Raw genomic sequence first — 17500 nt, 5'->3', positions numbered from 1 at the left:
AGCTTTATAATGGCAGTGAATGGCTGTTGAGATTCTGAGGTTCAATAAAGTGCATCCATCCATCATAAAAAAGTACTTCACACGGCTCTGGGGTTAATAAAGACTTGAAGCTAATCGATGCATTTTTGTAAGAAAAATGTCTAGATTTGAAACCTAATAAATGTAATCTCTAGCTTCCGCTAACTGTCCTATGCAAGTACACAAGAGAGTGGCGTTCCAGCGGAAAACGCAGGATGTAGGAGCTCCATTGAGAATATGCTAGTCTAGCGAGAGCCAAGTTTTGTTTACAGCAAAGAAAAACCTCCTGGTATATAACAAAATCCTTCAACATTTTTTCTTTACAAATCCTCATTTTTTACTTCTAATTCATGACTGGCGTTTTGTTTTGCTCTCTCCTTTGCTCTTTCACATTCGTCACTTCTCACCGGAGCTTACGCTACGCACTTTATTGGACTTCTATTGGACTATTGAATATTAACACCCATTCACTGCCATTATAAAGCTTGCAAGAGCCAGGACATTTTTAACATAACTCTGATTGTATTCGTCTGAAAGAAGAAAGTTATATACTTAAGCTATGTCCTTCATCATTCGCTGAAACACCACTCTCTTGTGAATGTGTGTACAACAGTTAGTGGAAACTAGAGATTACGGTTTATAAAATTTTAAATATGGATTTTTTTTTAACAAAAACAGCATCAATTCACTTAAGGAGGCCTTTATCAACCCTCCAGAGCTGTGTGGAATACTTTTATGATGGATGTATGCACTTTATTGGACTTCAAAATCTCAACAGCCATTCACTGCCATTATAAAGCTTGGAAGAGCCAGAACATTTTTTAATATAACTCTGATATACACACATACAACAGTTAGCGGAAGCTAGAGATTGCTGTTTATAAAGTTTAAAATATGGATATTTCTCTTACAAAAACACATCGATTTGCTTCAAAAGGCCTTTGTTAACTCCCTGGAGCCATGTGGAGTACTTTTTATGATGGATGGATGCACTTTATTGGACTTCTCAACAGCCATTTACTGCCATTATAAAGTTTGGAAGAGCAGGACATTTTTTAAATATAACTCTGATTGTATTCATTTAAAAAAGAAGAAAATCATATACTAGGATGGCGTAAGGATGAGTAAATCATAGGTGATTTTAATTTTTGAGTGAGCTTTACCTTTAAAACAGCTAAAACCAGCAAAGAAGGCTGGTTTAAGTGTTTTCTAGGTCCAAAATAAGAAAAAAACATAATCAAAGTAACATAAAATTATTAAGTCATATTTCAAGTCACAGGTAGATAGAAATAGAAATCTTTTTTGGGTGAACTATCCCTTTAAGATTTTAAAAGAGTATAGCAGTAGTGTGCTCTTAAATGCCATCTTTCATCTCCTTCTTTGTGTTTTCTGATCCCACTCCAGCTACTGTCGTCAGTCCGAGGAGTGACATAACAGCTGAGGAAACTGTGAGAAACTCTAAACTCCAACAGATTTAGCAAACACTGCTACTCAGCCAGGAAAAGGGGATTTTTTATGAAATTGACAAACTTTATAAACAGTACAAAGCTGGAATCTTGCGTTACACGTGCGCATGAACCAAAAGCTTTTGCACACTGTAATCTATCTGTGATTAGACTTCGGTCCGATTACCAGTTTGTTTATTACAGAAACAGGCCTATGACAGTAACATTTTGCTTCTTGAACTGTGGGTTAGCTTGCGCATCTAGAATAAATGTGAAGCTGAAGGAAGAAAGAGGCTATCGGTCATCCACACTGTCGCTCTGCCGACTTTTTTTCGGGACGGAGGGATTTGGGGCGACTTTGCAAATGTAAACTCTTCAAGCCCTGCTGAGTCCACATAATGACAGGCACAAAAAATAAACTTACACTCATGGACCACAGTCAAACACTGCAGTGTGACTTTCTGAGAAACAATTTGAGTGCAAATGCTTTCTCTCCAACAACATGAAACAAATTCTGAATAATTTAGTATGGTGGTTTTAAAAACTAAGATCTGTTTTTAAGATGCTTATAGATATAAATACAGTTAATGGTCAAAGACAGGGAGACTTTCAAATGAATAAAACATCTGTGATGTTGAGGATGTGAATGTTTTAGACTGTGGCAACACCGTGACACTCTGACACTGAAGAATGTGTCAATAAAATTCTTACAACACATCGCCAAAATCACACAATGTCTCTTACAATTTTGCAACAATGTCCTTCTTGGTCATTTTCTCTTAAAATGCATTCTCTTATTTAAAGGAACAGCCCGCCTTATCATTTTGAAGACTTTTAAAGAACCTTTTTTATCTCAGTGTGAAGAACATTCTAAAGAACAATTTTTTAAGGTTCCAGGAATGTAAAAAATTCTTCATGGAACCACATGACCCTGGACCACAAAACCCGTCATAAGGGTAAATTGTTTAAATGGAGATTTATACCTCATCTGAAAGCTGAATGAATAAGCTTTCCATTGATATATGGTTTGTTAGGATAGAACAAAATTTGCAAATCTGGAATCTGAGGGTGCAAAAAAATCTAAATACTGAGATAATCTCCTATAAAGCTGTCCAAATGCATATTACTAATCTAAAACAAAGTTTGATATATTTACGGTAGGATATTTACAAAATATTTTCATGGAACAAGATCTTTACTTAATATCCTAATGATTTTTGGCATAAAGAAAAATTGATCATTTTGACACAATGTATTGTTGGCTATTGCTACAAAAGACTGGTTTTGTGGTCCAGGGTCCTTTATTTTTAGTCTACTAACGTCATTTTTGTGCAACTCTTAACATATAACATGTCTTTTTCTAATACTAAACATCTGCAAATTTGTGTTTATCATGCAAAATTCTACAGAACATCACTATTATTTTGCTGTCCTTCCGTTCCGATTTGCCTGACCTGCAGAAGTTGTGTGGTCCAAGACCTCCTTCTCCATTGGGGTATTTGTTGGTGTTGTATGGATGCTGGAAAGTCTCATTCCAGAAAAGGCACGGCCTCCCTCCTTCCAAGCTTGTCTGGTTCTGTCGACCTCTGTAGTCCTCTCCATTCGCTGTATAACACTCTGAGAGACACAAGATAAAATCCTTTCAATCCAAATGTTCTACAGAAATTTGACGTAAACGCAACACATATCCAGAAAACTGTGGGTAGCTAGTACAAACAGACAGAAATATTCAGAAATCTTCTTACATTATTTGATAGAGATCCAATGTTAAAGAATTAGTTCACTTCGAGATAAAAAAATTCCTGATAATTGACCCATGTCATCCAAGATGTAGGAATTTAAGAATTTAAGTGGGAGCCAATGGGTTGAAGGTCCAAATTGCAGTTTCAATGCAGCTTCAAAGGGCTCTACACGATCCCAGCCGAGGAACAAGGGTCTTATCTAGCGAAAAAATATATAAATTTTTATTTGTTTTAGTAAATGACTGATGATTTCGCTAGATAAGATCCTTATTCTAGGGTTGGAATCATGTAGAGCCCTTTGAAGCTGCACTGAAACTGCAATTTGGACTTTTAACCTGTTTGCTCCCATTGAAGTCCACTATATTGAGAAAAATCCTGGAATGTTTTCCTCAACATCCTTCATTTCTTTTCGACTGAAGAAAAAAAAGGCATAAACATCTTGGTTGACATGGGGGTGAGTAAATTACCAGGACATTTTTATTCTGGAAGTGAACTAATCGTTTAATTTATTATGACTTTATAGAAACAATACTTTTAGAAAATACAGTATTTTGGCAGAAATTGTGGTTGTGGTCATTTTTTTGTTTTTTTGTTTTTAGTTAGAGTTTGACAGTCAAACTGTGATAGTCAGATGTTATTGCATCTGTTAGCATGCAAGTCTGCTGTCCCAGGATGAGTCATAGCACTGTGGGGTGGGGATGAATAATTATAACGGAAGAAATAAATCAATTATACTGTTATTCAGGTTTGTGATTGCACAATTGCATTTGAGAGGTATGACCTGTCAGCAAACTAATTCCGTAAGCGTGCCACAGTCAAGTCAAATGACAATCATGTCATTTACCCTTCTCTAAGCCCATAAACTGCAAAAAGGAACAAAAAATTCTGGAAGGCAACCATATGGACCTTTTTCTCAACCAAAAACAACAGAGACCCAGGACTTACGCACAGTCAAAATAAACAAGTGGGTAACTATTTCATCAAAGGGTATCTGTTGGTATTTCTAAGCTCTAGACTTCAAAGCATCTCATTTGGACTGAGTTCTGGTTTGAATGAGGAAGCTGGTATGTGGCGAGAGCGTGGATTTAAAACTTGGCTTTCATATATGAGGAACCTTAAAATCTGATAACATCTCCATTCTGATCTGCTCTTTAAGAAGCCAACAAAATGAGAATGTGTAAAAATAGCATCTCATACTGTATGAATATCAATAATAATGAGTAACCTAGATTTTCCATGTGGTTCTATGTGGCTATGATGTTCTTGGTGGTTGCTTACTGGGTCAAGTCAAAAGAGCCCAAATTCTGGTCCCTAGATATTCTACTAGAGTTGAGCAAACCACATACTAATATGTATATATACTATACAGGTTGTTTATAAAAAAAAAAAAAGAACCACAACAGTATTCATGTCTCAGCGGGGGTTGTTTCTGAGTCTTGCCACCTGCATGACTTTAATTAAAATCTACATGACACCCAAAATGCAAAGCCTGTGATTTCACGTTTTAATGAGGCCTGGTTTTCTTTCTTCTTTATTCCAGCGAGCATGACTTCCACAGCGCTGCCTGGACACTGTCCAAGTGTTCTGCGGCTTTCGGGGCTGTATTTTCTGATTGGATACAACTGTTTCGGTTGTGCGAGCAACGGCGCAAATGTCCTACCACATATGTAGCTGCACCCTATGTCCGTTTGCCCGAATGTGCCTTTTCCAGAGCCAGCCACCGGAAAGCATTTGCCCTTTTTTGAGGCGAGCAAGCCTCACACAAATCAAAATGATTATCAGTGAGCGCTCATTTGAGGCAGTCCTGCCTGAGGTATGTTAATTGCATTTGATTAATGGCGTTCAGAAAATTTGTTTAGGGAGGTTGTGTGGTTTTTTGATTTGGTGCATGATGCCCTACTCATCCCCTCAAGGAAGGGCTCGACCCACATCAGTGGTAAATCTGGGCAACTATGCTTGGAAAACAGAGGCTAATTATCTCTGAATCTCCCGTGTGTCCCAAAACACTGGAAATGTCTGTAATACTTCACTTATTTGTGAAGTATATTCGTATATGTAAATAAAATGACTGAAAAAAATCTTAAAAACAAAGGTTATTTATTATAATTTCATAAAGAACTTTAAAATCCATGGAACTTTTCCATTTTTCAAAAGGTTATTTCCACTGGGAAAGGTTTTTTTTAGGATTCTTTCATTTAAAATGTTCTTTATACTAAAAATAGTATGATTTATTTGACCCAAAAAACTTTTTCATAAATTAAATAAGCATGCAGTAATATATATATATATATATATATATATATATATATAGTTGAAGTCAAAAGTTTACATACACCTTGTTGAATCTGTTAAGTATTTTAACAAAATAAGAAGAATGATACAATATGCATGTGTTTATTATTTAAAACTGATTTAAAACCTGAATAAGATATATATTTATATTACATAAAAGATGTTTACATATAGTCCACAAGAGAAAATAATCATTGAATTTAAAAAATTGACCCTGTTCAAAAGTTTACATACACTTAATTCTATGTTGTTACCTGAATAATCCACAGCTGGGTTTTTTTGTTTGTTTTTTTTGTTTTTTTGTTTAGTGATAGTTGTTTATGAGTCCCTTATTTGTCCTGTACAGTTAAACTGCCTGCTGTTCTTCAGAAAAATCCTTCAGGTCCCACAAATTCTTTAGTTTTTCAGCATTTTTGTATATTTTAACCCTTTCCAACAATGACTATATGATTCTGAGATCCATCTTTTCACACTGAGGACAATTGAGGGACTCATATACAACTATTACAGAAGGTTCAAATGCTCACAAATGCTTCAGAAGGAAAAACTACGCATTAAGAGCCAGGGGTGTAAACTTTTGAACAGAATGAGGTTGTGTACATTTTTCTTATTTTTCCCAAATATGATATTTTTTCATTTAGTTCTTCACTTTAGAAGCTACAGAAGATACCTCAGAAGACAAAATAAATCAAATTTACCCTGAGTTTTCACTTCCCGGCTCTTAATTTTCTAGAGGGTATGAACCCTCTTATTTTCGTAAAATAACAAAAAATTTGTGTAAAATAATTGGCAATCTGCAAGGTGTATGTAAACTTTTGACTTCCACTGTAAAACTGATTTAAAAAAATCATTTTGTGATCCACTGAAGTAAGTCTTACAGGTAGAATAAGTTATAGGACAATATGACAGTGAGTAATTGATGCCAAAACTGACTTATCCCTTTTGTGCGATTCTTTAAAATGGTGTTGAATGTAAAAGAGGTTCTGGTTAAGTTTTATGGCAACACTCATCCAGAAACACTTGCAGTGACAGACTCACAGCAGATTGACATTCATAAAGAATAGCAATAAATAATGCGTGACTGGATGGTGTTGTCATTCCTTTAGGGGTCGGTCGACGTTTCTGCTGTTGCGTGAAGCTCAGGGAGTTTACGGCGCATTGGAGAGCCACACATCTCCCAGAGCAATCATGATTTCCTCTTTGTAATCTTGGACAGAGTTACTGCCAGCCAAACCATGCATTACTAATGAGATGGACGTCCTTCATACCCGCTCTCTGCACAGCACAGGATTCATTATTCCTATTTATGCTTCGCAATGCTCACCTGCAGAAGGCAAAAAGTCACCTGAAGAGGAACTTTGCAGCTTCTGTGATGAGAAATAACCCTCTGCTGCTGCATATCGCAGTTGTATTGGGCCACAAGCCGGCAGACATCTTGCTTCTGTGGCTAACCTCGGCAGAAAAGGTTTCCAGACGGGATGGCTGAAATAAGAAGGGCCCGAGGAAGGGTAGCAATTAGCAGCAACTTAACTTGATGTGGTCAGGAGGCATCGTTAAGTTGCGGCAGTGTAGGGAAGCAGTGAGTAGACGGGGAAGAACCAGATAAGAAGGTCCATCATCGAGATGAATGGGTAGTCAAAACCCAGAGCAGCGTTCAAAGAAACACCATTTTTGGAAAAAAAAACGTGACCGTTTGCACTTGTAGGTTCTTGAGGATGAGCTTTCCCCCTCTTCTAACCGTAATAACATCACCTTCAACCGCTCCCCACTCCGTCATCAAGTTTCCCCCTGTATCGCCATGTGATGCCTTTGTTGTGGTTGGATCACAGGCCTTGATGGGAAACAGAGTCTCGGCCGCATGAAAGAGCAAATGGGAAAAAAAAAAACTATAAAATGCAAGTACATCAACAGAAAAAGAAGCTCAGATCAGGAGGAAGGGAGGAACCGCCCTACAGAACCAGAAACAAGAGGGGCTTAAAAAAACGGACAGAAGTGGATTATGTGCAAAGAGTTAGTTGCCCTGTTATTATATGTGAAAGGATTCATTGCTAATTGGTTCCATATTGAGTTTGCAGATGTGCTCATCTTTGTAAGGGACAGAGAGTGACTGTGTAGCATTGTGATCAGCACACATTTGAAAAAAAGTGAAGAAATAAATTAGAGTAAAATGTGTTTGTGACACCCGAAAGCACCAGGATTCACTAGAGACACAATTCTCCATTAACTTCAGAAGAATAAAAATGTCAATTCTTTGTCATTAAAGCAATAGTTCTTTTTAAAAATGAAACCTGTCATTTCAGGCTTTCTTTCATTTGTAAAACACAAAATAAGAAGTGTAACGCCCTAAATCACTGGCTCTGAATAAGAAGGCTGGGATCCACTAGGGGGCCTCAGCAAACTTCTAAACTGGCCACCAGATGAGTAAAGTAAGACAAAACAGGCATTCACATTAGCCAAAACAACTCAAAATCAATTTTTTTTCCCAACAACTGTTTTGAAAAACTTGGATGTATGACGAAGCCTAATTTTAAAAGGCTTATTTCTAGACCTTCTGGAATCCTTATAAATAATAATAAACAACTGGAACAGTGATGGAGCCTTCAAACATGGTTGTTGTCAGTGGGAGGCCTTGGCTTAAATGCTCTTTTCTAAACAATAAAACTAAATACTGCCAGACACTTTTGCAAAATAGTTCTAAAAATGGCAAAATAACAGCACAGAAGTAACATAAAAGTGGTCTATATGACTTTTTGACTACATTCCAAATCTTCTGAAGCTACCAGTAGCTTTGTGTGAGGAAAACACCCCATTTTAAGTTAATATTCACTAAAAACTACCTCAAAACCTTCCTCAAATTCAAATTTGTCACACTATGATAAGTCACATGACACGTAAGAACCAATGGCGATTGACATCACTGATGCTGCATTGCTGACAATTGAAATAAAACTGAAATAACATAAAGACCTTGGCTTAAATGCACCTTTTCAAACTATAAATCTAAATACTGCCAGACAGTTTTGCAAAAGAGTTCTAAAAATGGCTAAATAACAGCACAGAAGTAAGATAAAAGTGGTCTATATGACTTTTTGGCTAAATTCCAAGTTTCCTGACGGCATTAATAGCTTTGAGTGAGGAAAACTACCCAATTTAAGTCAATATTGACTGAAAATTTAACCCCCTTAAATTCAAATTTGTCATGTTATAAGTCACATGACACGTAAGAACCAATGGCGACTGACATCAATGGCGATGCATCATTGAAACTTTTATAAGGCAGCTTTGTTAACTAAAACTTTGACAATTTGAAATACTGAAGTAACATAAAGATAAACTTATTATGGCAACTAACTGAAATAAAATCAGTTTAAGTTGAAGTACTAAAATTAGTAAAACATGAAATAATAATTCTGTCATTAATTACTTGCCCTCATGTCGTTCTAAACCCATAAGACCTTTGTTTATATTCGGAACACAAAATAAGGTATTTTTTGATGAAATCTGAAAGTTTTCTGACCCTGCATAGACTACATAAAAAACAGTTAAATAACACAGCCTTAGAGCAGTCTAAACAATCAAATCCATCTTATATAATGTTCCATAGAGATTTTAGATGACATAAGGGTGAGTAAATGACTTTGGGGTGAACTAAGTTCAGCTATGTAGTCGTTTAGTTACTTGAAAAGCAAAACACATCTAAGATGTCACAATCTTTCTGTGGTTATTTGCATATTACAACCCCAAGTCCTGCAGGTAGACACTGGATGATAACTGAGGTAATTCAACAGGACACTGTGCTTCCTTTGGGTCTCGTTCTGTGTCACACTGAATGGAGAGACAATGGCAGAGGCTAAAACAATTTCCCACTCCAACTAGCTTTAGCTGGCCCTGGGCTCAGCTGAGAACGTGGCAGGCCTATGAGACAAGCAGAGAAAATGATTATGTATAAAAGTGACAGTGCCAAACCATCTGCTCATCCGCCACATCATATGAAACACTCACCGAGCCTGTCTACCTCAGGGGATGCGCTTTCAAAACAGACAACAACTGGACAAACTGCAACTACAAATAACCACTTTAAGTCTGGATACAGACTATATTATCAAAAGCAGTTCCCATTAAGAGAACATGATTTCAAGAGATGTTTGTGTCATGATGCATCGTGGCTGACATGGCCTCACCGGGGTGGCCTAATGGAGTACTTTTCAACCAGTGGGTTGTGACCTAAAATTGGGTCACAGAACTGTTCTGACAGGACTGGAAAAAAATGCTTAATGCAAATGATAAACCGCAACTAGCCATGTAATCATGCACAGTTTTAATAAAATAAATAGGCTTATTTACATCTACAGTGTTCTGGCACAAATAGTGGTTCATTTGGTAGAAGTTAGCCAAAATAGACAGATGCCAACAAGGACATTTTGCATGACATCACTTCATCCTTAAAAGATATAGTTCACCTCCAAAAAAAAAACAAAAAAATCCTGATATTTACTCACCCCCATGCCAAGATGTTCATGTCTTTCTTTCTTCAGCTGAAAAGAAATTAAGGTTTTTGAGGAATACATTCCAGGATTTTTCTCTATAGTGGACTTAAATGGGGATCAATGGGTTGAAGGTCTAAACTGCAGTTTCAATGCAGCTTCAAGGGGCTCTACATGATCCCAGTCGAGGAATAAGGGTCTTATCTAGCGAAACAATTTGTCATTTTCTCAAAAAATATAAAAATTTATATACTTTTTAACCACAAATGCTCATCTTGCACTAGCTCGACTTTACACATTATGTTGCGGAATTACCAAACCAAGGTTTACAAAGCAAATGTGCAAAGAAAGTCAAAGGCCTTTACAGAAAAAAGGTAAAACAATGATGTCGGACGATTTTGAAGTTTGAAGAGGAGAAAATGAGATGGAGTTTTCCCTACCCTAGCTTTTTGAACCAGAGTACACAGACGAAGAACTGAAAGAACGTGACCTTTCTAAGATGATTATGTAATGCCTGAAGTCATAGACATACATAGCAGAGCTAGTGCAAGATGAGCACTTGTGGTTAAAAAGTATATTTTTTTATTTTTAGAAAATGACCAATTGTTTTGCTAGATAAGACCCTTATTCCTCGGCTGGAATTGTGTAGAGCCCTTTGAAACTGCATTGAAACTGCAATTTGGACCTTCAACCCGTTGGCTCCCATTGAAGACCACTATATGGAGAAAAATCCTGGAATGTTTTTCTCAAAAATCTTTATTTCTTTTTGACTGAAGAAAGAAAGACATGAACACCTTGGATGACATGGGGGTGAGTAAATTATGAGGACATTTTTTTATGAAAGAAAAAATGAACAGTGAACTAACCTTTTAAAAACTTCACCAAACTACACAATGTAAAAAATACTATTCAAGTTAGTGGTGAGTTTTCTGTTTGGCCAATAAGTGGCAGGAGAGGTACTTTTATTTTGACATCTCGCTATTTAATGCAACTTCAATGAATCCAACTGTTAGATTTTCTAAACATATATGTATAACCTAATAAAAATTCCATAGTCCGTCCATCTTTACTTGTGAAAAAAAATCCATATCCAACCCAAGTAGTTTTCATTCCCAAAACCCCAAACTTCAGCAGGACATAATGTAAAATCAAGCAGATTCGGAATTGCAGCATCTCAGCGGTGCTCTTCAACATCAACCTGGTTGAACCCTTTACTAACCTCTCCATGACTCCCTGCACATTATTCAATCCTGTTTCATTTAATGGGAAGAGTGAGCAGAGTGTGCTGCCATGTGCTGTCTTTGAAGAGTATAAATAGAATGAGAAATCGCCTTAAGGCAGCCAACAATTTTAAGGCAATTTTGCATGTTGCAACGTTCCTGGAAGGTGAGAATTAATTTCAAAAGTCTTTTATAGAGGTTGGAAAGGCATATAATGGGTTTAAAGGGTTAGTTTACCAAAAATGGACATCTTATGTCAATCCAAACCTGCATGACTTTCTGTCTTTAAAACTAAAATATCTGAAACCTTGTCCTAGCCATTCTTTTCCAAAGTTATATTGACTTCTATTATATGTTCACATAAACTGCATGAAAACAGTGAGTGACTAACAGAAAAATAAAGTCATGTATGTTTGGAATCATTATGAGAGTGAGTAAACGATGACGAAATGTTCATTTCTGGATGTACTGTTCCTTTAAATGTTAACCGCCACAGGAGTTTCTCAGGGAAAAACATAAGCTGAATGGATGTATATGAGTTGGCTCTGGGTGATGAATAATACAGGTCTTGAATGAGCAGTCACAGAGGTTTAGCTGGTGTGCTGGCCAACACACACAAATGCCTGACACTGTGAAATTGTTATTTCATGTGTAGACATCCTCTCTTGCAGCAGGGAATCCTTCAATGCTACATCTGGGCCCGCAGAGTCCAGCTGGATGAAAACTGTGACAGAATCCACAAGGCTTTGCTGCCATCTTTCATCTTCACATTCCGTACAAGGAACAAAAGCTTCATGGGCTGCGACGCGAAAGTGGGACCGCAAGAGGTTAAATAAATAAAAGTGGGAATGGCAGACTAACTTAGCACACGCCACTGACACCACCTCAAACCGACCCTGACAGGAAAGTAAACAACTGGAGAATAACACAGATGAAAGCAGAGAAAAGTCCCTTGCAAAAAATATTCTGTGGCTGTACCAATGATACAGCGATGAAATCACTTAATACCATGGTCATTTTATACAACAGCCAGTTCTCATAATGTGAAATACCATGGTATTTATGCAAAAAAAAACATTGAAAACATCTTATGGCAAGGTATTAAATAGGTATATAAAAGCTACACTCTTAAAAATAAAGGTTCTTTATTGGCATCGATGGTTCCATGAAGAACCTTAAACATCCATGGAACCTTTCAAATGCAGAAAAGGTTCTTTAAATTTTTAAAATGTTCTACAAAATGGTTCTTTTAAGAACTGTTTACTAAAACGCCTTGTGGCCTTTATTTTTAAGAGTGTATTCTTCCTAAAAAGGTGTAACAAGGAAAGAACAGTTGATTAGTTGGGGTCTAAAAGCTTCAAGTTGAGTTTGTTTGGGTCAGATACATCTGAAATGATTAAGCACAAGTTTCAGGAATACGCAAAAGAGAAAAAAAGCAAACTAAGCAAACAAAGAGTCTGTTAAAAGCAAGATAGTGAAAGAAAAAGTAGGAATGATCTTTTTGCCGTCCTTCTCACCTTAAGTGCCCCAATTTTCCTCACAAATTGAGCTGAGCTTGTGGGGTAACAGCCGGGTTAATTTACATTTCCTTTTGTTATGGAAGGGGTCACAAAGCCAAGACTTGTAAAATTAACAGCAAAACAAAGAGATAGCGCCCACGCTAGGGTCATGTTCACTTTCCAAAACCGCTCAAGCCAGCCTTTGAAGTGCAACCCTAACTGCCAAAATGAGCCTGCATATAAACACACAACGGGAATCTGAGACATGTGTGGGTTGTGTAAGCTTGTACTAATGTACACTGTACTAATGTACGATGGAGAGCTAAAATATGCCATCTAACTTGTCAGCTTTATCAAGGGTTGTAGATAGTTGCGGTCCAAAAGCCCTGAACTGACACTGGTGTTGAGTTCTCTTGCATCCCCGCTCAGTATCTGCACAGGATTTTCAAAGCCATGATAATAAACACAACAGTTCACTCTCTCTCTCTCTCAGCATGTGGGTGTATTCTTATTGTATAAAAGCATGCTAGGGTAAAACAACTCCTACGAAAGCTTGCATACAGAGACCTCTGATACAGACAATGTGGCAGTAAAAACATGCATGAATTAGCTTCTTCCCACAGCATTCCTCCCTTTTCAGCATCATCTTCTGTCTCTGCCTCTTGTTCTCCCCATCCATTCATGGAAGGAGTGAAAGGAAAAGAGCGGTTTTAAGCCGTAGACTGCCGTCATATTGTAGGATTTGTCTGGGAGGACACTAGAGCTCATTGTTCCCACCGGACCTCATAATGCTTGTGTCATTTGCACCCTCTCTCTTACATCAAGACCTCTCAACGGATATCCGCCCACAGATCCTTGATTATTTTAAGCGCCATTACCCAAGAAACCCCTTCGTCTGGAGTTCAAGGACACAGTCCGGATCTAAAAGGAAGCTACTAGAATTTGCCACTTGGATTCTAGACTTTCTACTGGAGTGAGATTTCTTACAGTAAGCCTTAAAAAGGTCATATAATTGTTTAACAGTTACACCATTATGAGTGAATCAATAAATAGTTTGTCCAACCAAATTAAGGCATTCTAAAATCACTGATTCGTTTAAGTGTCTTTAAGAGTGAATTATTAAATCATTTACTGAATCGAATCAATTAGTTTAAAGCAGACGAGACGGCGTCCTCTGCTGATAATCAAACACCACAACACCAACAACTTTTAACAACGTATGCGCAACCATATTGGACATATTCAGATGTGTACAACAGCATGGATTTCATGGTTAATGTACTATTGAATATGTTGTTCTGCTAATTTATTCTGTCTAAACCACAGAAAAAATGTGTGGAAGCTGCTAAATCATATAGAGAAGGACTTAGTAAGCAGGAATGGGAACATTATTTTGTCAATCTAAAGTTAATAGATTCTTGCCCTGGAACTTCTGGTTCAGTTTGGCCAGCCACAAACACCTTTTGTTCCTCAGACAGTTTTTGCACTCTTTTCCTTGATTTGTTATAACTAGTATTTTAAATGTCTTTCCTGGTCTGACCGATTAGTACAGCCCAAAACATGACAACAATTGACAATTTTCAGCAGCGATAATCAGCTAAATATGCAAGTTTCGTTTGGTTCAGTGGCATTGTTTGCTTTTAGTGCTGCCATTATAGCCGATTGAAAACGCATCTTGAAAACACTTTATAAAGCAAATAATCTTTAGAAAGTGACTGGGGTTTCAAATTGGCGTTTCAAAAAACATTTAAAAATGCATTTGTCACTGAATCATTCATTCAAGAGATTTGTTCAAACATGCTGATTCATTCAGTAATGGAACAAGTTAAGTATTTATGAGTGAGTGATTGAATCATTCATTCAAACAAATTCTTAAAAATAATTAATTCAATTATTTAAACATTTTTGAATAGACTGCAGCAATTAATATTTTGTTAGACCCTCTAGTAAATTACAGTACATTTTTTCTTTGCTTAGTTCAGAAGCATGGGAGAATCATGATCTCTATTTGAAACAAAAAAAATCATGATTCTCAATTTATCCAGAATCGTTCAGCTCTAGTTATGACCTCAAAACACTTTTACAACAATGCATGATTTGTCAGCTTTTCAGCATTTTGATGTGCATCACTTAATTAGCTCCATACATACGGTTTTTCAGATGTAGTAAACTTGCTCGGAAGCTCACCCGGTAAACACTGCACAGGTGAGCTACAAGCAAGCTAATTTGTGATCCTGGACTAAAAAAAAAAACAGTCATAAGGGTCAAATTTTTTTAATTAATCATCTGAAAGCTAACTAAATAAACTTTTAATTGATGTATGGTTTGTTAGAATATTTCGTCGAGATCTGACGGTGCAAAAAAAAAATCTAAATATTGAGAAAATCACCTTTAAAGTTGTCCAAATAAAGTTCTAGGCAGTCCATATTACTGATCAAAATTTAAGTTTTAATATATTTCCAGAAGGAAATTTACAAATTATCTTCATCGAACATGATCTTTACTTAACATCCTAATGATTTTTGACATAAAAGAAAAATCGATAATTTTGACCCATACAATGTATTTTTAGCTATTGCTACAATATACCTGTGCTACTTAAGACTGGTTTTGTGCTCCAGGGTCACATATGGAAAAGTTACTTCGGGAAAGGCAATTTTTCTCAGGTTTGCTGTTGTTAACACTATCAGTTAAGTTTAGGGCAAGGATTAGTAAAGGTGTTACGTTATTTTCAAATGTGTGAGCATTATAGTTTTATCCCCACTCACAACACATTTGCTGTGATATGCACAAGAACCATAATAAAGCATTGCCTTATTTATGTTCATCTGTTTTAGATAAAACTGAACTCACTTGACTTTTCACTTTGAAATTGTCACAAAATCTGCATGAACCAAGTTGCAACTTAATTTCATTTAGCAGAAATGTCATCACAAGCACGTTTTCTAGTGAGGTTAGGTTGATAATTAAAGTAATTCCTCAAATTTGCATTATGTTTACACAGCATATTAACATCACATATTTCAACAGATTAAAGATTTTTCATGATTTGGTGCCTTTCAGAGTGAAGAACACGCTACATCTCCTCCTCTGCCCTTCTGCGCAGCAATACAACACCCAGATGGGCCTTAAAACATTTAGAGCATGATTTACAACAGGGAGAAGCATATGTTTAAGCTGTTAGCAAGAGAGAAAACAACTGAGCCGATCAATAATCAGTGCTGTCAGCTATAGATTCTGCATAAAATCTGAGGCTCAATAAATGTGAAGATTATCAGTCAATGCTCTCTAGCAAAGCCTAAACCCCCAAATCGGTCTATGGAAAAGTCAAGGTTCAAGGTTTTATGTATAATTCAAATCAGGACGGTGTCAAATCAGAATCAGTTAACTCTGAGAAACGAGAAATGATTATGTTACCACATCTCTTCTCTGATGGGAGTGCAGTTGAATTATAGAAAACCAAGCTGGCTTTCGCACAGGCTTTTGGGTTTGGCCAGAACAGAGCAAAGCTGGATCAAAGTTTGCATCCACTTGCCTGTAACACCTCAAAGACCTGTGTTGTATATTATTACACATGCACACACAAACTCACACCTGTTTCGGATCGCCCTGTTTTTGCTCAGGTTTATTGGTATGGCAAGAATGTTAATTATATGTGGTTTTAGGCAGGCAGACATGTGTCGGGTACATTGAAGGGCATGTGTGTGCAACGTTAGACCCTCTGATACTGAGAAACAGTGATTACAGGCCACACCACAGCACAGTTTCTGTCTCATGTTACTTTAGGCCAAACAAGCCCAATTCAAAACACAGAAATACTGCGGAACAGCACTGTTTTAAACGTTTCCATGTCTGTGTTTTTGGTAACTGTCTTCAAAGAACATGTACATTTAATCAAAGGTTAAATCAATCAAGAGTATATAAACAGATGTATATTTCATTACTTCACAAAGCTTGAGTTTAGTTTCATGAATTACAGGCAACAGTGACCTTCGTATACATATACATTTACATTCAACTTTGATATATACCACTGCGTTGAATGATTATCACAATGAAACTAGTTTTGACTTGAGCCACAATTAAATACATTTGTCATCCACTTAAAAATCTATTTAAAAAAAAAGTTGACCATCCTGACCCAACTGCGATATTAACTTGGAAAATTAGAATAAGCCTACATTTAGAACAAACATTGAACTCTATCCAGGATTCCATTCTAAAATCTTGCTAATTAGCCATAATTAACATCAACAAGGAGTTTTTAAACATAAAAGAGATAAGTACATGATGACTGCATCTAAAAATGGGGCTTTTTGGGGATTTTTTTTCAATTAGCGCAACATTTTCAACAGGTTTCTGAAATGTGAGAACAAAGGGAGACAAAGGTGTACGCTATAACATTAAAAAAGGACGAAACAAAAATAAAATGCAAATAAAATATGTGCAAATTTATTCCTTACTTGGTAGCGCTGCCTGAAGTGAACCTAAAGCCAATGTCAAGCCTATGGAGTGTTTTACTTGCTCCGCTGAAGCTCCAATTAAACATGGAACAAGGAGGTTTGGAGGGGAAATACTTAATTTCATTTTATTCCATTTTAATTTTCGAACATGTCTGAAAATCGCTCCCAGCCATGTGTTTTCATTAAAACTAATTACGCTGAATGTTGTGTGGGACCAATTCACTTTGTAAAAAGGAAGATGAGTGGTTACCACACACGGCAGGTACAGACATTGCCCCAAAAAAGCTCAATAATCTCACGCCTTTACGCCTTTTCCCTCAGGAGTAAATCAGCGCAT

General features: G+C 36.8%; 1 protein-coding gene across 1 annotated transcript in view; it reads right to left on the bottom strand.

Moving 5' to 3' along the window:
* The window catches only part of kremen1 (kringle containing transmembrane protein 1), an 82329-nt gene that overhangs the window by 47121 nt on the left and 17708 nt on the right, over positions 1 to 17500 (bottom strand). Inside the window, exon 2 of the mRNA XM_073841359.1 lies at positions 2918 to 3080. Within this exon, the coding sequence (XP_073697460.1) occupies positions 2918 to 3080 (163 nt within the window). The remainder of the gene's footprint in view (positions 1 to 2917; positions 3081 to 17500) is intronic.

Source organism: Garra rufa, chromosome 5, assembly GCF_049309525.1.
Source record: "Garra rufa chromosome 5, GarRuf1.0, whole genome shotgun sequence".
NCBI lineage: Eukaryota > Metazoa > Chordata > Actinopteri > Cypriniformes > Cyprinidae > Garra > Garra rufa.
Note: the sequence above shows the minus strand (reverse complement) of the source record. Positions and strands in the feature narration are given on the sequence as shown.